The sequence below is a fragment of the Pan troglodytes genome, chromosome 17, assembly GCF_028858775.2.
Source record: "Pan troglodytes isolate AG18354 chromosome 17, NHGRI_mPanTro3-v2.0_pri, whole genome shotgun sequence".
Classification (NCBI taxonomy): Eukaryota; Metazoa; Chordata; class Mammalia; order Primates; family Hominidae; genus Pan; species Pan troglodytes.
Window position 1 is genome coordinate 86,874,147 of NC_072415.2, and position 25,282 is coordinate 86,899,428.

At 44.8% G+C, this 25,282-nt stretch overlaps 1 protein-coding gene and 1 pseudogene across 5 annotated transcripts in view; one reads left to right on the top strand and one right to left on the bottom strand.

The window, feature by feature from the left end:
* Positions 1-809: 809 nt before the first annotated feature.
* Positions 810-25,282, top strand: part of ZNF236 (zinc finger protein 236) — a 148,347-nt gene continuing 123,874 nt past the window's right edge. For 4 of the 5 annotated variants that reach the window (XR_010152003.1, XM_016933929.4, XM_016933931.4 and 1 more), the window contains exon 1: positions 810-986. Coding sequence is in view for 4 of the 5 variants with exons in the window: in XM_016933929.4 (XP_016789418.1) it covers positions 932-986 (55 nt within the window). In the remaining variant the exon portion in view is untranslated. Of the gene's footprint in view, positions 987-1,790; positions 2,654-25,282 lie in introns of those variants that run through there. The other variant, XM_016933930.4, reaches the window with a different exon arrangement.
* On the bottom strand, positions 12,726-13,221 carry LOC100608542 (large ribosomal subunit protein uL24-like; annotated as a pseudogene).

A 25,282-nucleotide genomic window follows, 5' to 3' on the forward strand; every position in this document is an offset into this window, starting at 1 on the left:
AGCAGATGGGTGGGAGGGGGAGGAGGGAAGGAGGGAGAGAGGAAAGGGTTACAGAGAGACGGGAGGAACATATTCACTGTTGATTGTGATGATGGTTTCACAGTGTATACATGTGTCAAGATGTATCAAACTGCACACTTTAATTTGCGCCACTGCACTCCAGCCCAGGTGACAGAGTAAGGTCGCTTTCCCCGGGCTCGGCCGGCCTCTCCACCCGGCGCTCGGGTGCTGCGCTGCCTGTTCCTGTTGCCATTTCGTGTAAGTTAGCGCAGGCAACAACACACAAGACCAGCACACGTGAAATGGTCCATTTTAATGCACTGCCCCCAGGGAAAGGAACATTACCGACTTCTGGCCATGTCGTCTTCCCAGTCCCAGATGGCGGTTCCGGGTTTGGGCTCCGAGGCCCTTCGCAGCACTAGGGCGGCGCGAGTAGGGCCGCCCTCCAAGCCATGCTGCGGTCCGAGGTGACGCGCGCACGCGAGCTCGCGGACACGCACGAGGTGCCCGGGCCACGGAGGCGCGAGGCTGGCCCAGGGTCCCCGCCAGGCCGAGCTCTAGGGCTGCCGGCCCGGCCCGGTGACCCCCGCGCTCCCCTCCGTCCGCTAAGGCCCCGCGGCGCCGCGCATGCGCCCCGCCGCCGCCCCCGCCCCCACCGCGCCCGCGCCCAACGCCCCCACCGCGGCCCGCGGGCCATGGAACCCGCCAAGGCCGACGCGGTTCGAGCGCTCCGGTGCGCGCGTTCAGGCGCCTTTCCCCCGTGAGCCCGGCGGCGCTCGGACCGGGCCGCCCGCCGCCGGGCAGCTCCGCCCGCCTCTAGCGCCGGCTGGGCGCGCCCCCGCCCCGGTGCCCGCGCGTGCGCGCCCCCGCCGCCGCGTGTGAGTGTGAGTGTGAGTGTGAGTGGGTGTGGGTGCGAGCCGGGCCGCCGACGATGCCGCGGGGCCGCCCCCCGAAGCCCAGGGAGAGCAAGGCGCGCGGCGACTCCGGTAAGGCCCGCGGCCGCGCCCTCGCGCCCCGCCGGCGGCCGGTGCGGGGCCCGCGCCCTGCCAGTCCCCGGATGCGGCGCGGGGGGCGCCGGGAGCGGCGGGGCGGGGGCGGGGGCCGCGCAGACCCGGGCCGCCGCCGCCGCCGAATGGCCGGGCGGGCCGCAGCGCGGGCGGAATGATACGGGCGAGTCGCCGCCCGGCCCCTCCGCGCGCTGGGCCTACTTTCCTGGGCCGGGCGGCGGCTGAGGCGGGAGGCGGGAGGCGGGTGAGGGAGCAGGCGGCCGCCTCCTGCGCGCGCCCTGCCCCCGCTGGCCCTGCCGCGGCCCGCGCTGAGCTTGAGGGAAAGTGGCCGCCCCGAGTTCTGTCCCGGGGCCGGAGGGCCGCGGGGCGCGCTGGGGAGGCGGCCTGGCCAGAGCCCGGGCCTGCGGATACCGCGCCCCGGGCTCCTCCCAGACGGCGCCCCCGCCCGACCCTGCGCGGCGCCGGCTGCCCCGGGGACGTTGGGCTCGGCCCACAGGGAGGCCGTGGAGCGCGGGGTCGTGCACACAGTAGGCGCCAGCGTTGTCCGGGAAGCGCAGGGTCGTGCACACAGTGTGCTCCAGTGTTATCTGGGGCGCGCTGTGGGTCGTGCATACAGTAGGCGCCATTGTGATCCGGGAACTTGAACCCTGAGCCTCTGCAGACGCTGTGGGTAGTGCATACAGTAGGCGCCATTGTGATCCGGGGGGATGGAACCCTGGGCATCTGGAGAGCGCAGTGGGTCGTGCATACAGTAGGCATCAGTGTTATGTGGGGAGCGCTAGATCGTGCACACAGTAGGCGTCAGGAAGTGTTTTCCCCAGTAATTTATTCTCCATGGTACTTTGCTAAAGTCATGAAATAACTCAGATTTTGTTTTCCAAGGAAGGAGAAAGGCCCAGAATTTAAAAGCAGGCAGACACACAACCGGGCACCCCCAGACCTTGGCCCTTCCAGCAGTCAGGAATTGACTTGCTTTCCAAAGCCCCAGCTTGAGGAACGGACTTTCCTGCGCAGGGGGAACGGGGCGCACTCGCCGGTGCCGCGGTTCCCAGGTCGAGGGCAGTGGGGTAGGGGGCGACGCGCTTTTTCTCGCGGGCGCCGTGGTTCCCGTGCGGCCTTGGACGCGAGTCTCCCTCTGCAGGCCTGGTCCCTGGTCCTGGTCACCCGTGCAACTGGAGCGGCGCTCCGCGTTTGGAAAGGGTGTTGAAGGGGCTCTAAGGGGGAGTAGGCGCCTAGGACTCCCTATGGGAGTCGGTGGGTTATACCTTGACTGCCACTGATTTTTATTTAACTGTTTAGCTTAGTGACTCAAGTGTTCCCCTTTTCTTGGGGATGAGTAAACTGAGGCTCATTAAAGAGCTTGTGACCAAACAACACACGTGCCCCAGAGAAAGGTCGGGCCTGGAAACTACAAAGGATTGTGTTAATTTTGTGTTTAGGAAGAAAGAGGTAATGGGTACGAATCAATGTAAACTTACTCATAGGCCACACCAAACCAGGAATTCTTGTCGTGATTACACTTGGTAGAGTTAACACACATGCACATTACGGAAACGTTGGTGACCAACAGGCGTTTCAGCGAGCGTTCGCACACCTCATGGGCCTTTGTGGGCTGCTGGAGAGATGTTGGCTGCACCATGACCCAGGTATGCAGATTTGTAGTTGGATAACAGCAGTGCTCAGAATTTTGATTAATGGTTGATGGTGTCTGGCCTTTAAGGAAGTCTTTGTTGCCTCTCCCGCTTTTGAGTTTTGGCCTTGACCTTATTTCGTTAGTTTAATTGTTTTGTTAATATGCCATCTGCCAAAAATAATGTAAGGTGCAGTGTCTCAGTTACTTGGAAGAAGGCTTAGGATAGAGAAAGAATGTAAAATTTCCACGGACACAGGCGGGGCACCCATTCCCCCAGTATCCCCATCTCACCGATGGTATCCCTGTCCACCTGGTGTTTCACCCTCAGGCCTCAAGAATTATTCTATTTCTTTTATCCCCCAACACACTTCCTAATTTAGTGTTGCAGCTTCTACCTCGGGAATGTATTTCCAGTGGGCCCTCCTCTTTCCATCTCCAGAGATACCCTCTGACCCAGCCTCCCTCTCCGGGCTGGAGAGCTGCAGGAGCCCTCTTCCTGGGCCCTGCTAGTCCTGGGCTCCTGTAAATAAATCTGTCACTTGTCAGCGTGGATGATCTTGTTAAATGTAAATTAGATGGCTACACCCTGATTAAAAGCGTGCATTGGCTTCCTCATCCCTTTAACAGAAACCCACTCCTCCAGGATCCTGTTGATCGGGCCTTGTCTGGCTCTTCTCTCTTTCCTTGCTCTGGCATGCAGTCTTTTGTGTTCCTTGATGCCACATTAGTTTTTGTCTTAGGGCATTTGCCATTTCCTAGTCTGAGAAGCACTTTTTGCTAGTCTTGTGGTTCCAAGTGATTTAGAGTCTTCAGAGAGGCCTTCCTCAAACCTGCTTAAAAGTTACTTTTCCCTTCTGAACACCAGTCCTCCTGTAGCAAAGTGGTTCTCAAACTGTGGTTCCTGGACCCCTGGGGGTTCCCTGAGATGTTTTCAGGCTTCTGTAAGGTAAACATCATAGACTAAGACTGTTAGGCTTTTTCACTCTGTTAATTTTTGCACTAATTGTACAAAAGCAATTGTTGGCACAACTGCTGACATCTTAGCACGAATCTAGGTGGTGGTGGCGGTGCCTAAGAGTCAGGCTGCATTACCTTCATGTATCACAGTAAAAAAGAACAGGTTGCACCAGAGAAAATGCAGAATAGATACGACAATCCAACTGTCTTCTATTAATCGAGACATTACAAAGATTTGTAAAAATGAAAACCATTCTTACTATTTTTGGGGAAGACATTTTTCATAAAAATAATTATGTTAACATGTAGTAGACATTTTAAATAAGTAAATATTTTTAAAATTGCTTAGTTTTAATTTCTAATAGGACAAACATCAATAGATATAACTTAACATAAACTGGAAGGCCTCTAGGGCCTCTTTTTTTTTGTTTTGTTTTAAATAGAGATGGGGTCTCACAATGTTGCCCAGGCTGGTCTTGAACTCCTGGGCTCAAGTGATTCTCCCACCTCAGTCTCCCAGAGTTTCGGGATTACAGGCATGAGCCACTGCTTCCAGCTGAGGGCTGCATTTAAGAATGTATCAAGGGGTCCTGAAACCAAAATGAGGGACATTGCTCTATCACTTACTGTGTTAATCACATTTCTCGTAAGTGAAGTGGTTTTATTTTCTTTGTTGCCCTATTATGAATTTTATTCCTAAGAAAACTCTGCAAGGGATGTAGGGATTTTTACAGATAGGGGAATGAAGCTCAGAGCGGATACCTGATTTTTTTTTTTTTTTCAGTTGGAGTCTCTATTGCCCAGGCTGGAGTGCAGTGGCGCGATCTTGGCTCACTGCAACCTCCGCCTCCCGGGTTCAAGCAATTCTCCTGCCTCAGCCTCCCGAGTAATTGGTATTACAGGCGTGAGCCACCATGGCTGGCTATTTTTTTTTTTTTTTTGTATTTTTAGTAGAGACGGGGTTTCACCATGTTGATCAGGCTGGTCTCGAACTCCTGACTTCAAATGATCCGCCCGCCTCGGCCTCCCAAAGTGCTGGGATTATAGGCGTGAGCTACCGCGACCGGCCTGGAAACCTGATTTGGAAAGTCCACCCAGTTAGTGAGTGGCAGTTGGGAACTGGATCTCCATTTGTGTCCAAAGCATGCGTTTTAGGCCTGTCATGGTGGCTCACACCTGTAATCCCAGCTCTTTGGGAGGCTGAGGTGGGCAGATCACTTGAGGCCAGGAGTTTGAGACCAGCCTGGCCCACATGGTGAAACCCCATCCGTACTAAAAAAAAAAATACCAAAATTAGCCAGGCATGGTGGCTGGCGCCTGTAGTCGCAGCTACTTGGGAGTGCTGAGGCATGAGAATCGCTTGAGCCCAGGAGGTAGAGGTTGCAGTGAGCTGAGGTCGCGCCACTGCACTTCAGCCTGGGTGACAGAGGGAGACTCAGTCTCAAACAAACAAACAAAAAAAGCATGCATTTTAGTGTTCTGCCTTGATAAATATAAAACCCTTCATGTGCACTAATTCCTGTATTCAACAACTATTTTTTTGTTTTTGTTTTTGTTTTTTTTGAGACAGAGTTTTGCTCTTGTTGCCCAGGCTACAGTGCAATGGCACGATCTTGGCTCACCACAACCTCCGTCTCCTGGGTTCAAGCGATTCTCCTGCCTCAGCCTCCTGAGTAGCTGGCATTACAGGCATGCGCCACTATGCCCAGCTAATTTTGTATTTTTAGTAGAGATGGGTTTTCTCCATGTTGGTCAGGCTAGTCTCGAACTCCTGACCTCAGGTGATCCTCCCACCTCGGCCTCCCAAAGTGCTGGGATTATAGGCGTGAGCCACAGTGCCCGGCCTGTTGTTGAGACGGAGTTTTGCCCTTTTTGCCCAGGCTGGAGTGCAGTGGCTTGATCTCGGCTCACTGCAACCTCTGCCTCACGGGTTCAAGTGATTCTCCTGCCTCAGCCTCCTGAGTACATGGGACTACAGGTGCAAGCCACCATGCCCGGCTAATCTTTTTGTATTTTTAGTAGAGATGGGGTTTCACCCTGTTAGCTAGGATGGTCTCGAACTCCTGACCTCGTGATCCCCCCCACGTGGCCTCCCAAAGTGCTGAGATTACAGGTATGAGCCACCGTGCCTGGCTGAACAACTATTTTTAGAGCACTTCCTGTGATAGGTGAGCCCTGTGCTAGGGTCTAGAATACAAAGCTGAACAAGAGACATGATCTCTAGGTATCCTTATAATGGTAGAAAGTGTTCATGGTGACAGATTGGGCACTTGAAGTCTAGGCTTCCTGGAGAAAATGATGTTAAAATTCAAGCCTAAAGAAATGAGTAAGAAGAGGCCCACTGAAAGAATATTTGTTGAAGTAGTCAGGACGTGAGAAGTGAGTCTCACAGGCATCGATGGGGCAGCATTCATTCAGCACTTGATGTGTCCCTGGCACTATCCTGGGGATAGAAGGATGACTGAGATATGCTTTTTTTCTTAATCATAATTATTTTAGCAATAATGTGACCTTGAGGGAAACCACATTTTGGAATCTTGTATGATTTCCATCTGTTTTCTCCAATGGAATAGTGCAAAATTTTTCTTTTTAGCTTGCCCCTTTAGTTGGCCTCCTGCTGTTTCTTTTTCCTTTTGGAGTGATATTTGTAATACTTAGTTCATTTCCAGAGAGCGGAGACAGGCAGACCATGAGCCCAATGGATAAACAAGTCTTTTCCTGATTAGGTTACCAGTTCAGGAATTTTCAGTTTTCTTGGATGAATTCAAGAGCGCAAGGGGAGGCACCACCAGCGTAAGCTAGGGGTAGTAGGGCTTTACTTTTTTTTTTTTTTTTTTGAGACAAGGTCTCGTTCTGTCGCCCAGGCTGGAGTGCAGTGGCATGATCTTGGCTCACTGCAACCTCCGCCTCCCAGGTTCAAGTGATTCTCCCACCTCAGCCTCCTGGGTAGGTGGGATTACAGGTGCATGCCACCACGCCTGGCTGATTTTTTGTATTTTTAGTAGGGATGGGGTTTTGCCATGTTGGCCAGGCTGTTCTTGAACTTCTGACCTCAGGTGATCCACCTGCCTTGGCCTCCCAAAGTGCTGGGATTACAGGCGTGAGCCCCCACGCCTGCCAGACTTTATCTTTTGAAGCGGCAGGAGGCAGCCAGAGCTGTAATCCCCTCAGGCTTCTGGTAACAGTGCAGTCCTTACTTGCTTCAGGGAGACAGCTTCTGCTTAAAACAGTAACTTTCTAACAATATCAGGTGTCTATCCAAGGATGAAACCCTCCACTCTCCATAATTGAACTTTTTAGGTAGGCCGAAATTTGGAGTATGTGTTTATTTATTTTGGAGACGGAGTCTCGCTCTGTTGCCCAGGCTGGTATGCAGTGGCGTGATCTGGGCTCACTGCAACCTCCGCCTTCTGGGTTCAAACAATTCTCCAGTCTCAGCCTCCTGAGTTGCTGAGACCACAGGCACATGCCACCATGCCCAGCTAATTTTTTGTATTTTAGTAGAGACGGGGTTTCACCATGTTGCCCAGGCTGGTCTTGAACTCCTGAGCTCAGGCAATCTGCCCCCCTTGGCCTCCCAGTGTTAGGATTACATGTGTGAGCCACCGTGGAGTATTTAGTATTTTGAAGGAAGTGTGATTAGATAACCTCTAAAGATTTTATAATCCTGGCATTAAGTAGTGACATCACATGGGTTTAAAACCTTGGTCTTTCATGCAAAACCAGCTTGGGAAAAGCTATAGTGTAAACCGTAATTCCTTATTAGATAAAGTCAATTCCACACTTTTGGAATGCTTTTTGTATTTCAAGCCTTTATGTTGTCTGTGTGTACAGAGATAGTGCGTCTCTGCTTTCAAGAAAGTAGCAGTGTTTTTCAAGCTATGTTTTGTCATAGAACTTTTCTTCACATGAAGTATCATGGCAAGGCCTGGAGCGTGGCTCTCACCCTTGGCAACTCACGCATTATGGAATCTCCTGGGGGAGGTTTTTTTTTTTTTGGACGGAGTCTCGCTCTGTCGCCCAGGCTGGAGTGCAGTGCTATGATCTCGGCTCACTGTAATCTCTGCCTCCCGGACTCAAGCCATCCTCTCACTTCGGCCTCCTGAGTAGCTGGCACTACACCCTCGTGCTACTACGCCCGGCTAATTTTTGTATTTTTTGTAGAGATGGGGTTTCGCCATGTTACTCAAGCTGGTCTCAACTTCCTGGCCTCAAGCTATCCCCTGCCTTAGCCTCCCAAAGTGTTGGGATTACAGGCATGAGCCATGGCACCCAGCCGGTTTATGATTGCTAAGAGAAGCCAGAAATGTGTATATTTATTTGAAACCTCTTTGTTGTTAGGTTTAAGTAACTATTTTAATCACAAAAAACATCTGCCTAGAAAAGCGCACAGGTTTTAGGTGAGGAGCTTCATGAGTTTTCCTGTCAAGCCAGCATCCAGTGTGTTCGTGCCCCTCGCAGTCACAGGCCCTCCCCGCACTGTCCTGGCTTCTGATACGACATGTTAGCTTTACCTGTTTTTGTTTTGTTTTTTCTTTTTTGAGACGGAGTCTCGCCCTGTTGCCAGGCTGGAGTTCAGTGGTGCGATCTCCACTCACTGCAACCTCCGTCTCCCGGGTTCAAGTGATTATCCTGCCTCAGCCACCTGAGTAGCTGGGATTACAGGCACGCGCCACCACGCCTGGCTAATTTTTTGTGTGTTAGTGGAGATGGGGCTTCACCATGTTGGCCAGGCTGGTCTTGATCTCCTGACCTTGTGATCCACCCACCTCGGCCTCCCAAAGTGCTGGGATTACAGGTGTGAGCCACGGTGCCTGGCCAGCTTTACCTGTTTTTGAACTAAATTGAATTTATAGTATGAAACCGTATTTTTTTCTGGCTTGATTCATTCAATATTTATTTTTATGAGATTTTTCCTGTTGCTATGCAGCAGAACTGTGTTTATTTTGATAAGTATATAGTATTACATTATATGAACCTACCATAAATTACTCTTCTTGATATTTGGGTTATTTCCAGTTTTTGGCTCTTTTGAATAAGTGTTGCTACAAACTTTTATGTATTTATGGGCCGTAGTGGATACAGCCAGCCTGTCGCCCAGTGACAGTCCCGGCTTCCTCTCCTACCAGCAGGGGATGAGCGTGCATTTGTTCCGCAGGCTCCGTAGCACTTAGTATTGCCTCTCCCCGGAGATTCAATCTTTCAGCTTCCCTGGGCCACATTGGAAGAACTGTCTTGGGCCATACATAAAATACGCTAACACTAATGATAGCTGGTGGAGTTAAAAAAAAAAAAATCTCAAAAAAAGTCTCATAATGTTTTAGGCAAGTTTACGAATTTGTGTTGGGCCATATTCAAAGCCGTCCTGGGCTGCATGTGGACTGTGGATTGGACAAGATGGGCCTGTCCCTTTATTGTTTAGCTGTTTTGGTATGTATAGTGGTATCTCATTTTGATTTTTATTTTGAGTTCTATGCTAATACAGTTTTTATGTTTGTCAGCCATTTGTTCTCTTTTGCTAAGCTCCTGTTGAAGACTTGGCCTGTTTTTCTACTGGGACATATATTAAAATTAATACTTTCTTTTCTAGAGCAGTTTCATGCTTACCCAAAATTGAGCAGATATTATGGAGCAGATAGTATGGAGACACCTTCTGTCTCTCCTCACAGTTTCTCCTATTGGTAACATCTTGCATTGGTGTAGTAAATTTAGCCAATGCTGATACATTGTTATTAACTAAAGCCCATCATTCGCATTAGGATATATTTTCTGTGTTGTGTATCCCATGGGTTGGACAAATGCATATTTGCCGTATACTGTCATACAGAATAGTTTCACTGCCCTTTCCTCCGCCTGTTCATCCATCCCTTCCCTGACCAATGGCAAGCACTGATATTTTTATTGTCCTTATAGTTTTGCCTTCCCCAGAATGTCACATAGTTTTTATTGTCCTTATAGTTTTGCCTTCCCCAGAATGTCACATAGCTGGAAGCATTCAGTATGCAACCTTTCAGATTGGCTTTGAGTAAGACATGCATTCCTCCATGTCTTTTCAAGGCTTGATAGGTATTTCATTTTGTTGCTGAATAATATTCTACTGTATGGATGTATCACATTTATCCATTTACATTTTGAAGGACATCTTGGTTGCTTCCAGTTTTTAGCAATATGAGCAAAGTTGCTATAAATATTTGCGTGCAGGTTTGTGTTGGATGTAAGTTCTCAAGTCATTGGGGGTAAATCTCGGGGACTGTGACTGCTGGGTTGTATGGGAAAACTATGTTTAGTTTTTTCTAACAGGCTGCGAAGCTGTTTTCCAAAGTGGTTGTACCATTTTGTATTCTCATCAGGAATGAATGAGTTTCTGTTGTACATCCTAACCAGCATTTGGGATTAATTAGTTTTTTGGATTTTAGCCATTCTGTTAGGCGTGTACTGGATATCTCATTTTAATTTGCAATTTCCATCGTACGTTTAATTTTTAACATACGATGTTGAGCATCTTCTCATAGGCTCATTTGCCATCTGTGTATCTTCTTTGGTGAAGGGCTGTATGCCGTTTTATTACTGATTTATAGGAGGTCTTTATATACTCTGGATGAGTTTTTTATAGTCTCCTATTCACTCTTTTAAAGATACCTTCTAATCAATTAAACAAGTTCTTAATAACAATTTGTCAGTCCTTTAGTACTTTTCGGATCTATTTAAATAATATTTGAAAATAAGTAATATTTTCCTATGTTTTCATCTAGAGGCTTTATTGTTTTACATCTTTATTTTATTTTTTTGAGACAGGGTCTCGCTCTGTCACCCAGGCTCAAGTGCAGTAGTGTGATCTTGGCTCACTGCAACATCTGCTTCCTGGGTTCAAGCGATTCTTGTACCTCAGCCTCCTGAGTAGCTCAGATTACAGGTGCGCACCACCGCACTTGGCTAATTTTTTGTATTTTCAGTAGGGATGGGGTTTCACCATGTTGGCCAGGCTGGCCTCCAACTCCTCGCCTCAGGTGGTCCGCCCACCTTGGCCTCCCAAAGTGCTGGAATTACAGGTGTGAGCTGCTGTGCCCAGCTATACGTCTCACCTTTAGATTGACACTTCATCTGAATGTGATTTGAAGAGGGAAAGGTCAGGATTTTTTTTTTTTTTTTTTTTTTTACACATGTAGATATCCAATTAATCTGTAGTATTTGTTGGAAATACCATTTTTGTCTTTTTTTTACATGGTTGCAAATCAGGTGAAGAATTGTTCTGTACTTACTCTTTTCCACTGTTTTTTTTTTTTTTTTTTTTGTTCCTGGCTAGTCAGTTTCACACTGTCTTAATTATGCTATTCTGAGTCTTGGTATCTGGTATGGGAAATATAAGTCCTCCATTTAGTTTTTAATTTTTGCGATCATCTTGACAATTGTTGGTACTTTTCAATTTCATGTAGATTTCTGAATCAGCATATAAGTTTTCATAAAAAAACTTGCTGGGATCTTGATCAAATTATATTGACTCTATAGATAATGTGGGTGGAACTAATGTCTTTACAATCTTGAGTCTTTGAATCTAAACATGATCTCTCCTATCATTTCTTTCCTCGTTATCGTCTCTCGGTAATGTTTTGGGACTTCAAGATACGGGACTTATACAAATATTGTTAAATTTACTCCTAGATATTTGATATTTCCTGAAACTATTGTTGATGGTATTTTAAAAATTTCATTTTCTATATGTTGCTTGTTTATAGAAATACAATTGGTTTTTAAAAATTGGTATTGTATCCAAAGTCTTTTACATATTTATTATTTGTAATAGTTTAGCTGTAGATTCTTTTGGAATTTTCTCTATAATCATATTTGTAAATATCAACAGGTTTATTTCTTCATTTCCAATCTTTATCACTTTCATTACTATTTTTTCTAGCTCATTGTACTGGCTAGGATCTCTTCTATAATGGTGAATAAATGTGGTGAATAAGGGACATTCTTGACTTGTTCCCAACTGCAGGAGGAAAATTATATTATTAACTAGGGTGCTTGTTGTGGGTTTCTTTTGGGGGGTGGAGGTAGATATTATAAGATTACATAAGTTTTATTTCTATTTTGCTAAGTGTTTTTTATCATGAATGGGTCTTGAATTTTATCATGTTTACTTTGTATTTTTTGTGGTGATCATGTGATTTTTCTTTTATATTTTGTTAATAGGGTGAAAAACATTGATTTTTCTAATGGTAAGCCAAACTTGTATCCCTGGGACACAAGCAAACTTGTTGCGATATTATTCTTTTTTGTATATCTGGATTTGATTTGTACATACTTTATGCTTTTTATATCTGTGTTTATGAGCCATATTGGACTACAATTTTATTTTTTTATATTGCCATTCTCAAGTTTTGATACTAGTATTTTGCTGGCTTCATAAAATAGGTTGGGAAGTCTTCCTTTATTTTCTTTTCTCTCTAAGAGTTTATAATAAGGTTGACATTATATGGTTTTTAAATCTGTGGTAGAATTCCCTGTTAGAATCATCTGGGCTTTGAGATTTCTTTGGGGAAATTTTATATTTTTAATTTTTAAAATAATTTTAAAAATAGACATGAGGTCTTGTCATGTTGTCCAGGCTTGTCTTGAACTCCTAGGTTCAGGCAGTCCTCTCACCTCGGCCTCCCAAACTGCTGGGATTACAGGCATGAGCCACCATGCCTAGGCCTTTTGGGGAAAATTTTAAATTGCAGATTCAATTTCTTTAGTATATATAAGACAACTGAAGTTTAAAATTTTACTTTGTGTCAGTTTTGGTAAGTTTTGTTTGTAAGAACCATCTAATATTTTAAAATTTATTAACAGAACATTATTCATAAGTATCTCATTATCTTTTTATGACTGCAGGCTCTGTAGTGATGGCCCTTCTCTCTTCCCTGATGGTGGAGATTGTGCTTTTTCTTATTTTTTTCTTAGTCATGGCAGGGTTTATGAATTTTAACAATCTTCTCAAAGATCCAAGTTTGGACTTTCAATTCAATTTATAGATGTTTGTTTTATATTCCACTAGTTTCTTCTCCTTATCATTTTCCTGCTTCTACTTTCCTTAGGGTTTTTTTTTTCATTTCAAGTTTTAATGAAAGCTTCTATATAAGATTACTTTATTCCTGCATCTACTCAATTGTTTCTTCCTTATATTTGCCCTTTTACTTTTCTACTTGGCGAGATTTGGCTTTCCGTTCAAGGATCTTTTTGCGGTCTTTGTCCAGTTTTAGCCTAGTGATAACCACCTTGCTGGGGTGAATGCCTGTGTGCACAGTTGGGGTGAATGCCTGTATGCACAGTTGTGCCATTATCCTTTTCCCGTTGCACCCATTCAATGTAGAGGACATATTTCTTCCTGTAAACCCAGACTACTTTGCCAGTTTGCTGACCTTTATAGTGTCCTCATACAACCTGAACATCATCCTTTCGGATGGACATGGATCGAACATTGTACTTGTCTCTTAGCTCTTTGGAAAGAAGGGAAGACAAAATCTTCCTGCGAATGTGGGAAGGTGCATTGAAATGCCTTTTGTGGTTGTTACTTTGGTCAGAAGTCACAAAGGGATTGAACTTCATTTGGGCTGCTCCCGCTTCACCGATGGTCGCAAAAGGGAAGAGAACTACATATACGCCGCTTCCGGTTCTGTACCTACATTTTATTTTCTGTTTTTTTTTTTTTTTTTTCCCTCAGCTTCTTGATATGGATACTGAACTAATTTTCAGCCTTTCTTACTTTCTAATATCTACATTTAAGGTCGTAGGTATTAAGGCTATTGGCAATTCTACAGTTTTAACTGCATCCACAAAATTTTGATATGGTTTATTCTTGTTTTCACTAAGTTCAAGACTATTTTCTGATTTCTATTGTGAGTTCTCATAAGTTATTGCAAAAGATGTGGCCAGATTTTGAAATTACCTTCATTGTTACTGATTTCTAGTTTACTTGGATTGTTGTCAGAGAACTTACCTTGAATTATTTAATTATTTGAAAACTTCTTGGGTCTTTTCATGTTATGTGGTTATATTTGGTAAATGTTCCATGTGCACTTGAAAAGAACATATATCTATTTTTTTCTGTCAGTTACTCAGAAAAGTGTATTAAATATTAAATTCTCCTATGATTGTGAATTTGTCTATTCTTATATTCTGTCAATCTTTATATTTTGAGCTACATTTTTAACCATACAAATTGAAAGATCTTATATTTTCCTGGTATAGTAACTCTTTTATCATTATGAAATAAGTCATACTTCATACTTTATATCTAGTAATGACTTTTGCCTTAAAGCCTCCTTTGATGTTGGTACACCTGCACCATGACTGCTTTGGTTAGTGTTCTATAGTATTTATTTCTCAATTCTTTTACTTTGTCTTTCTATCCTTATATGTAAGTTATATCTCTTGCAAGCAGCCTATAGTTAACTTTTCTAAGTATGGCCTGATGATCTTTGTCTTTAATTGATATGCTGATTTTAAGTACATTTAAGGCCGTTTTGAGACATAGTTTTCTACTTGATTCATCATTTTATATTCCCCTTTCTTTCTTGCCTTCTTTTGGCTCAATAAAGTATTTTTAAATGTCATTTATACCTCCATCCATTAGCCTGCTATTTATACATTCTTTTTTTTTTTTGAGATTAAGTCTTGCTCTGTTGCCTAGACTGGAGTGCATTGGCACAATCTTGGCCCACTGCAACCTCCGCCTCCTGGGTTCAAGCGATTCTCCTGCCTCAGCCTCCCAAGTAGCTGGGATTACAGGCGCCCACCACCACACCCAACTAATTTTTGTATTTTTAGTAGAGACAGGGTTTCACCATGTTGGCCAGGCTGGTCTCGAACTTCTGACCTCGTGATCTGCCCACCTCGGCCTCCCAAAGTGCTGAAATTACAGGTGTGAGCCACCACGCCTGGCCTATACAGTCTTTATAATTTTTTTTTCTTTGAGGCAGTGTCTCACTCTTTCAGTTGCCCAGGCTGGAGTGCAGTGGTGCGAGCATAGCTCACTGCAGCCCCAAACCCCCGGGCGCAAGTGATTCTCCTGCCTCAGTCTCCCAAGTAGCTGGGACTACAGGTGCCCAACACCATGCCTGGCTAAATTTTTATGTTTTATTTTTTAAAGACAGGATCTTGCTATGTTGCCCTTAAACTCCTGGCCTCAAATTATCCTCCTGCCTTAGCATCCCAAGTAGCTGGGACTGCAGGTGTGAGCTACCATGCCTGGCCCTTTTCTCCTTCTTGATAGTGCCCTTTGATTCACAAAGGTTTTATTTGCATTTATTTATTTATTATTATTATTATTATTTTTTGAGACAGAGTTTTGCTCTGTCGCCCAGGCTAGAGTGCAGTGGTGCGATCTCGGCTCACTGCAAGCTCTGCTTCCCGGGTTCATGCCATTCTCCTGCCTCAGCCTCCCGAGTAGCTGGAGCTACAGGCGCCCACCACCACGCCTGGCTAATTTTTTGTATTTTTAGTAGAGGCAGGGTTTCACTGTGTTAGCCAGGATAGTCTCGATCTCCTGACCTCTTGATCCATCCGCCTTGGCCTCCCAAAGTGTGGGGATTACAGGCGTGTGAGCCACCGCGCCCGGCCTATTTATTTGTTTTTTTGAGACACAGTCTTGCTCTGATGCCCAGGCTGGAGTGCAGTGGTGCAGTCTTGGCTCACTGCAACCTTTGACTTCCAGGTTCAAGCAATTCTCATGCCTCAGCCTCTGGAGTAGCTGGGATTGCGAGCGTGTGCCACCACCCCTGGCTAATTTTTGTATTTTTAGTAGAGATGGGGTTTTGCCATGTTGGCCAGGCTGGTCTTGAACTCCTGGCCTCAAGTGATCCGCACCCCCCGCCCCCCCCGCAAGCCTCCCAAAGTGCTGGAATTACAGGCATGTGCTGCCATGCCCAGCCTTCACAAAAGTTTTAAATTTTAATAGAGTGCAATTTGTGTTTGTTTCCTCCTGGTTATTTGTAGCTTTTCGTGTCAAATTTAAGACACTGTTGCCAAATCCGTAGTCACGAAGCTTGTCCCTTATGTTTTTCTTCTAGGAGATTTATAGTTTTAGTTGTTAAATTGAAGTCTTTGATCTGATTTAATTTTTGTATATGGTATGAAGTGAAGGTCTGAATTCCTTTTTTTCTTTTTTTTTTTTTTGAGACAGAGTTTCACTCTTGTTGCCCAGGCTGGAGTGCAGTGGTGGAATCTTGGCTCACCGCAACCTCTGCCTCCCAGGTTCAAGCAATTCTCCTGCCTCAGATTTCTGAGTAGCTGGGATTAAAAGCGTGTGCCACCACGCCTGGCTAATTTTTTGTTATTTTAGTAGAGACAGGGTTTCACCATGTTGGCCAGGCTGGTCTCGAACTCCTAATGTCAGTCAATCCGCCCGCCTAGCCTCCCAAAGTGCTGGGATTACAGGCGTGAGCCACCGCGCCTGGCTTTGAATTCAGTTTTTAACCTTTGTATATCCACTTCGGCTAGAACTGTTTCTTGCCTCATTGAATGGTACTGGCATTCTTGTTAAAAATCAATGGATGATAAATATATGTGTTTACTTCTGAACTCTCACTAGTGTCTCTGTCCTTTTGCCAATATCATACTGTTTTGATGTGTCAATGATACTTTATGTCAAGACACATTAAAATGGATAGATAGCCATTAGAATTAGTTATTTGTGTATCACTTAACGTCACCTCACAAATTGTTGGTGGTACATGTCATATTTAGAAGACATTGCACATTTTTAGGAAATACATACTTTTGCATCGTTGGGCAGCAAACTAGGCTCAAATACTCACCATCACATTTATCAGCTTGAAAATGCTTGGCAGAGAACATTCAGTGGAGGGGTTAAAACATATGGAGTGAAGTACATTGATCTTGGGCACAGAAGTCAGAAAGAGACAACTGTCTTTATTGTGTTAATTTTCATAAAGTTATTATTTAGGAGAACAACTAGTCTTTCTATCCCATGACTAAGACAAAGGGCCTTATCAGCTTTAGGGAGATTATGGTTAAGTAAACATTAGAGCTTTTTACTGTAGAAAATAATGCATAGTGCATGTAAACCTTTAATGCCTTTATCTCTCAGAGACTTCACTGTGGTGGGAGGAGTGCTGTGACCTGTGGAAAGTCGTGGAAATTTCAGGGATTGCAGTCGTGATGGCTGTGATTCCAGATGGAGTCATAGTTTACAGTGTAGTGCAGGAGTTGGCAAGTATTCTTTATGTCAAGGGTCAGGTGGTAAATGTTTTAGGCTTTGTAGGTTGTACGGCCTCTGTCGTGACTACTCAGATCTGCTATATGCCTGAGTTTCAGCAAACCTTTGTGTACCAAAAAAGGCTAGGCCACAGTTACTTGACCCCCAATCCAGAGGAAAAGACAGGAAGAGAAAAGGAAGTTATGTATTATAGCACTTTACTTTTGAGTAAACTATATTGATATATAACACACAGAGAAGAACAGAAATTGTGGTTGGCTCAATGAATTTTTCACAAAGAGAACTCACTTATGTAGTCAGCACCTAGATTAAGAAAGAAGACATTAAGTGGCACCCTAAGAAATCTTCACTGTGCTCCATCCCAGTAAGGACCCTCCTTGTTGCGACTAGCCACTTTGCTGATTTCTAACAACATAGGTTAGTTTTGCCTATTTGTTTAACTTTTGAAATAAAATGAAACCATACAGACTGTTTTCTTACGTCTGGCTTCTTTTGGTAAAAATGTGAGATTTGTCCGTGTTTTTATGTAGAGCAGAAGTTTGCTCATTCTCACTGTTTGATAGTATTCCATCATAAAATCTCCTCCAACATATTTGCCCCTTCTGTTGTTGGAGGGCATCTGTGTTGCTTTTTGTTGCTGCTGTTGTAAATTGTGCTACTGTGAATGTTTAAACATGGCGTTTGGGTGCACATACGTACACATTTCTGTTGGAGATGTACCTAGGAGTGGAACTGCTGGATTATAAGTTATGCATGTATTTAGCTTTAGTTGATGCTGCTAAATAGCTTTCAAGAGTGGCTATAGCAATTTTCATGCCCTCTGGCAATATATGAGATTTCCAGTTACTTCATTTCCTCATCAATCTGTGGTATTGTCTGTCTTTTTAGTTGTAGCCATCTGATGGGTGTGCATCTTAAAAAGTATTTTAAAAGTTATTTCAAATTTATTATATAACTTGGATCTTAACAACCCTGTGAGTAGGTAGGACAGAAATCATTATCTTTGGGTGAAGAATCAGGCTGAGAGAGTTTATTTGGCTTGCTGGAGACTCACAGCTCATAACTTGGCAGGAATGAGACTCACCCTCAAGTCGTCTGACTCCAAGTGCTGTATTTATCAGTGTCTTCCCAGTCTCTGCTGTGTATCCGTATTTTGATATACAGATATCCACCTTTCAAGATGCATGTTTTATTGAACATGGGGACAGAATCTCAGAATGGGCTCTCCACAGTTCTCTGTGGCGCTCTTTAGCTCTATCTAAAAGTTAATACGTGTGTTGTTTTGATGTTCACACAAATTGTATGTTTGTAGAGGTGAAAACAGAATAATGGCAGCAAACAAAACAAGAAATTATGCTATATATAGAAAATTAGTTTTTTGCACTGTCAACGGAAGCACTCTACTTTGCAATATGCTGCTGGATCATTTTCAGAAAGGCCCTGTTACTTTCAGATCCTGAGCCTAGAATTCTTAGAGTTCTGGTTAAAGGTAAGGCTATAGACACTTGAGGTGTTATTTTGTTATAATTTAATATGCTGTGGTTTTTTTAAATTTGGGTAATGTGTGTGTAGTGCATGAATATACATTTACCCAAGTTTACAGTCTTTCTTTAGAAATACAAATTTACAGGTAGTAAAGCAAGTATTTCAAAGGGGGTCGATGTTTCTTTAAAAAACGAGGGAGACCGGCCGGGTGCGGTGGCTCACGCCTGTGATCCCAGCACTTTGGGAGGCCGAGGCGGATGGATCACCTGAGGTTGGGAGTTAGAGACCAGCCCGACCAACATGGTGAAACCCCGTCTCTACTAAAAATACAAAATTAGCCAGGCGTGGTGGCACATGCCTGTAATCTCAGCTTCTCAGAAGGCTGAGGCAGGAGAATCGCTTGAACCCAGGAGGTGGAGGTTGCAGTGAGCTGAGATTGTGCCATTGCACTCCAGCCTGGGCAACAAGAGTGAAACTGTCTCAAAAAAAAAAAAAAGAAAAAGAGGGAGACGTTAATAACATTAAGCATGAAAAGAAAGAGTTTACACGAATACAACGAATACATACAGATACTGACAAAATTAGCATTGAAAGAACACCTGGGTGAAGGTGGACTTTTTTTTTTTTTTTTGAGACGGAGTCTTGCTCTGTCACTCAGGCTGGAGTGCAGTGACGTGATCTTGGCTCACTGCAACCTGCGCCTCCCAGGTTCAAGTGATTCTTCTTTACTGCAACCTGTTTTATCAGCAAGGTCTTTATAACCTGTTTTTGTGTGTGTGTGTGTGTGTGTGTTTTCTTTCTTTCTTTTTTTTTTTGAGATAGAGTCTCGCTCTATCGCCCAGGCTGGAGTGCAGTGGCGTGATCTCGGCTCACTGCAACCTCCACCTCCCGGGTTCAAGCGATTCTTCTGCCTCAGCCTCCCAAGTAGCTGGGATTACAGGCACGCACCACCATGCCCAGGCTGGAGTGCAGTGGTGCAATCTCACCTCACTGCAACCTCCACCTCCCGGGTTCAAGCGATTCTCCTGCCTTAGCCTCCTGAGTAGCTGGGATTACAGGCACGCGCCACCACACCCGGCTAAGTTTTATATTTTTAGTAGAGGCAAGGTTTCACCATGTTGGTCAGGCTGGTCTCTAACTCCTGACCTCGTGATCCACCCACCTCGGCCTCCCAAAGTGCTGGGATTGCAGGCGTGAGCCACCACACCTGGCGTCGTTTTTGTATTTTTAGTAGAGACAAGGTTTCACCGTGTTGGTCAGGCTGGTCTTGAACCCCTGACCTCAGATGATCCACCTGCCTCGGCCTTCCAAAGTGTTGGATTACAGGCATGAGCCTCCGCGCCTGGCCAGGTGAATCTGTTCTTGGAAAACAGTCTGCTGTAAGAATATGAGCGAACCGACACTATTAAGGACCACTTAATGAGTTTCTGAACAGATATTTATCATGTCACAGTTTATTTCATATATTTATTATGGCAAATACCAAAGTTTTGGAATATAATTGTTTCATTGGAACTACTCATGCCTTTGATAATTGGGTACTTTGGCTTGGCTCCTAATTGAATCAACAGTCTTAGGCTTACATATTAGTATACATTGTTGTTGATAAAATCCAAATTTGTCTGTTGTTTTTACACTAGGCTCAAAGTAGCAACTGGTTTTTTTTTTTTTTTTTTTTTTCTGAGATGGAGTTTCAGTCTTGTCATCCAGGCTGGAGTTCAATGACGCGATCTCGGCTCACTGCAACCTCTACCTCCCAGGTTCAAGCCATTCTTCTGCCTCAGCCTCCTGAGTAGCTAGTATTACAGGCACGGGCCACCACGCCAGGCTGATTTTTTATTTTTATTTTTAGTAGAGACAGGGTTTTGCCATGTTGGCCAGGTTGGTCTGAAACCCTTGACCTCAGGTGATCTGCCTGCCTCGGCCTCCCAAAGTGCTGGGATTGCAGGCATGAGCCACCGTGCCTGGCCCAGCAACTGGGGTCTTATCTCAGAAGCCATTATCTTAAGAGGAGTGGAAGCAAAATTACTTAGGAGAGTATCCTGGAGTATTAATTGAAAATTATTACTAGCTATGCCACTGGTTTAATTATGTGATTTTTACTAAGTGGCTTAATTTCTCTGGATGTTAGTTTTCTTATCCACAAGGGCATTGATAATATGACTGGCCTTCCCCCCACCCCCCCATAAAGATTATTTATTTTATGTTTAATTCTTTTTTGTTAATACGTTATCACCATTCAACCTTCACCCGAGATAATTATGTACCTCTTCTTTACCAGCCCCCATTCCCAGTCAGATAGTTGCCTTTTTCACAGGCAACCAATGCTACTTTTTTTCTGTGGTTTTACAGGAACATTTTTCGAATATACAAGCAAATGCATGGTGTATCTCTGCTCCACCCCCCTCAACTTTTTTTTTTTTTTTAAGAAGTGATACCATAGCCTGGTGCGATGGCTGACACCTGTAATCCCAGCACTTTGGGAGGCCGAGGTGGGCAGCTCAGCTGAGGTAGGGAGTTCGAGACCAGTCTGACCAACATGGAGAAACCCCATGTCTACTAAAAATACAAAATTACCTGGGTGTGGTGGCGCATGCCTGTAATCCCAGCTACTTGGGAGGCTGAGGCAGGAGAATCGCTTGAACCCGGGAGGCGGAGGTTGCGGTGAGCAGAGATCGTGCCATTGCACTCCAGCCTGGGCAACAAGAGTGAAACTTTGTCTCAAAAAAAAAAAAAAAAAAGCGATACCATTCAGAACATATTACTTTTCCTGTTGAATACAGGTTAGGGATGAATTTTCCATATGAGTTGCATTTCATTTCCATTTGAGTACCCACTTATGAGTAAATACATTTGAATAGATAATTGGTAAAATTCAGAAAGGGCAGGAGTCTTCTCTGGCTCTCCCAACTTCTCAGTGCAGGTGCTTTTGAGTGACAGGTGAGAGCTCCTTCTTGGAAGAAAGCAGATGCCTGTGGCTGGTGCTGTTACCCAGTCCGAGCATTTGGCTTTCTGAGGGACTCTGCAAAGAAAATAATGCAGACTTATTTCAGCTGGCTCCTGGGAACAACCACATGGCCCAGGTATATGTGTATAAAATAAGAATAGTCAAAGGGTACTTAACAAGCTGGAAAAAGATTAAATCTAACGTAGGCAGTTTTGAGGTGGAGGGCATGAGCCGGTGAGGCTGAAAGGTGGGAATCAGATAAACTGGTTTTGGGAGCTTCAGACAACTGGGAAGAGGTTAAAAAAAAAAGCTATTAGGGCCTATGTATTTCCAAATATTTAATGTGTATTTGTTAGGTACACATTACATGCCAGGCTTTGTGAAGCAAAAAGGGCTCCAGGATCCAGACACTTCAGAGTTTCACCTGATAAAGTCCAGCTGTGTTAAAACCTGAACGCTGACAAATGTGGCAGGAGCAGTAGAAACAGGGAAGAAAGTAGAAGGGAGTTTTAAATAAGAGGCCGGGCACAGTGGCTCACGCCTGTAATCCCAGCACTTTGGGAGGCAGAGGTGGGCGGATCACGAGGTCAGGAGTTCGAGACCATCCTGACTAACACAGTGAAACCCCGTCTCTACTAAAAATACAAAAATTAGCCCGGCGTGGTGGCCTGCGCCTGTAGTCCCAGCTACTCAGGAGGCTGAGGCAGGAGAATCACTTGAACCTGGGAAGTGGAGGTTGCAGTGAGCCAAGATTGCACCACTGCACTCCAGCCTGGGCTACAGAGGGAGACTCCGTCTCAAAAAAAAAAAAAAAAAAAAAAAAAAGAAGAAGAGGCTGGGCGCAGTGGCTCATGCCTGTAATCCCAGCACAGGGAAGAAGGTAGAAGGGAGTTTTAAATAAAAGTAAAGAAGAGGCTGGGCGCAGTGGTTCACTCCTGTAATACGAGCACAAGGAAGAAGGTAGAAGGGAGTTTTAAATTAAAGAAGAGGCCGGGTGCAGTGGCTCACACCTGTAATCCCAGCACATTGGGAGGCTGAGGCGGCGTCAGGAGTTCGAGACCAGCCTAACCAATGTGGCGAAACCCTGTCTCTATGAAAAATGCAAAAATTAGCCAGGCATGGTGGCACATGCCTGTAATCCCAGCTACTCTAGAGACTGATGCAGGAGAATTGCTTGAACCTGGGAGGTGGAGGTTGCAGTGAGTGGAGATCACACCAGTGAACTCTAGCCTGAGTGACGGAGTGAGACTCCATCTCAAAAAAAAAAAAAAGGAAAAGTAGAGAAAGGGTGGTAGAGATGAGCTAAAGCGGTAGCAATTTGGAGTGGCCTGATGCCTGTCAGGTGTTCCAGGCATACTTGTAACGACAGCATCTGGTCTCAGGGTGAGAGGGTGGGAGCACTGTGGGTGCCTGGCCGGGGGGCTGTTGTCTTAGAGGAATAGGGGGTGACGGAGTGGGGTTCTGAGGGTGGTGCACACTGACAGCAGAGTGAGGAAGATCAACCATATGTTAGAACGATTTTTATTCAAAATGTAAAAACAAAAACATAAAAAGCTTGGGGGTTAGGTCAGTTATTTTAGAAAGCACTCAGAAGCTGAAATTGTTATATCTCTCATTTTAATATGAAATACATCATTAAGATTTATGGATAACTGAGATTTTAAATGCACACTGCTTAAGAGTTTGTCATAAGAGGCCAATTTGAGTTAAATCCATGGAATGCTATAAATGCAATAAGTTTTGTTGGAACTCGGCATCCAGTAGACATTTTGTATAAATCAATGTAGGGTCTCTAGGTGGGGAATAAAAGACCTTTGCCATTAAGATATAGCTGGTTAGCCTGATTGCTGGGCCTGATCGGGGAAGAAGAGCAATTTTTAAGATAGCTTATCTGGTGCCAAGTCATGACAGCAGGCCTGAATACAGTCATGGAATAGCAGGATTATGGAGTGATGGGTAGGGCATTGAATAAAGAGATGGCCGTGGTCCTAAGTTATTGGCAGGCCCTTGTCCTAGTAGCTACAGGAAACATTGTCTTATTTATTCCGCACAACTGTGAGATAGGCTTTCTTATTTTTGGGGTGGTAAACAGCTATTATTCTATTTAGAATATTTATGTAAAGCCTTAAACTGATTTTGAAACTAGTCTCTACTTAAGGCAAACAAAGCTGCTCATTTTCTGATCATTGTGCAATCAGTTTTTGTTTAATTTTGATAGTTTAAAGTTCTTGGTAGCAGAAAGGGTGAATAATTAAAGCAAACAGTGGTCATATTTTTATGTGTGAGGTGGCTGTGTGGGTAAACTGCCTTGGAATTCTACATATGCACCCCCTGTGTATAGTGAACTCTTACAGTGACCTACCCTCTGTCTTCTTAGGGGGCAGAAACACGTAGCTGAAAAGTACTGTTCTAGATCTTAGATTTGATAACAGTTAAACGCAGGCAGCTTTGTGCATATTTTGGTATGTGTGTTTGTGCATGAGTGGCAGAGAATACCTATTCTGACTTGGGAGGCATTAGGAATGTCTGCTGCTAGAAACCTCAAGTCCTTCTTCTAGCTGTCTTTAAAAAAAATGCAGCTGGCTGGGCACGGTGGCTCATGCCTGTAATCCCAGCACTTTGGGAGACAGAGGCGGGTGGATCACGAGGTCAGGAGCTCGAGACCAGCCTGACCAACATGGTGAAACCCTGTCTCTACTAAAAATACAAAAATTAGCCAGGCGTGGTGGCGCACACCTGTAATCCCATCTACTTGGGAGGCTGAGGCAGGAGAATCACTTCAACCCGGGAGGTGAAGGTTGCAGTGAGTGGAGATCGCACCATTGCACTCCAGCCTGTGCAACAGAGTGAGACTCCATCTTAAAAAAAAAAAAAAAATTAGCTATCCCCCAGAAGGCCATCCCATGAAGAGGCGGTCATTCATTTGATCACATGTTTCCTTGATCACTGGTCCCCTAATGGATTTGATGACCTCTGTGGCTGCAGAGACCCCTGCACAATGGAGGTGTGTGGAGACGTGTGCATATGTGCAGGTGTGGGTATGCTGTTCCAGCAGGGTCCACAGTCTCCTGCAGCCTAGCTGGGGCTCCTTTCAGTTAAAAGCCCTTATCTAAGGATGCATTAATTAAGGACTGTCTCTTTTTAAAAAATGGAGACAGTCTCGCTATATTGCCCAGACTGGTCTCAAACTCCTGGCCTCAAGCAGTTCTTCTGCCTCCACCTTCCAAAGTGCTGGCATTACAGGCATGAGCCACCATGCCCAGCTAGGATGCATTAATTTGATAGACCTCGTTCTGAACAACAGATACTCTGGGGACCAGAAATTTGAATGAACTTGAAGGCATGATGGACCAAAGGTGTTATCTGAGGCCTGGGACACTGCCCAGAAAGGGCTGACTTTGAGCAGAAGGAAAGCAAGCGAAGTGGGGACAGTGGAGGCCACCACGTCCTGGCAGGAAGGTGTCAGGGTGGAAGGTGCTTCCGCAGAGCGAAGGGAACTGGCTCCCTGTACAAAGGTGTGCCCCTAGGTAGAGCAAGAGTCTAGACCGCCATTGGGTTTCAAAATTATGCTCAGTGTGGAAACTAAACCATGTTGTTGTTTTTAAACAATTTTCCCGTCATACTTTAATTTGAATTATTGTTTTAAGTTTGTGTCTGAACCAAATTAATTCTGTGTTATATCACTGTTTGGAAGAAGAGACTTACCGAAATAATTATTATGTTTTGAGTTTGTTAACGTGCAGAGTCTTGCTTCTTAAGATAACTCTTTTTCTGGAAAATTCTTAATTCATAAGTAAAGCAACAACATTTTTCTTTCTTTTTTTTTTTTTGAGACGGAGCCTCCCTCTGTTGCCCAGGCTGAAGTGCAGTGGTGCAATCTCGGCTCACTGCAACCTCTGCCTCCTGGGTTCAAGCGATTCTCCTGCCTCAGCCTCCCTTGTAGCTGGGATTACAGGCGTGCGCCATCAAGCCCGGCTAATTTTTGTATTTTTCGCAGACGGGGTATCACTATGTTGGCCAGGCTGGTCTCAAAC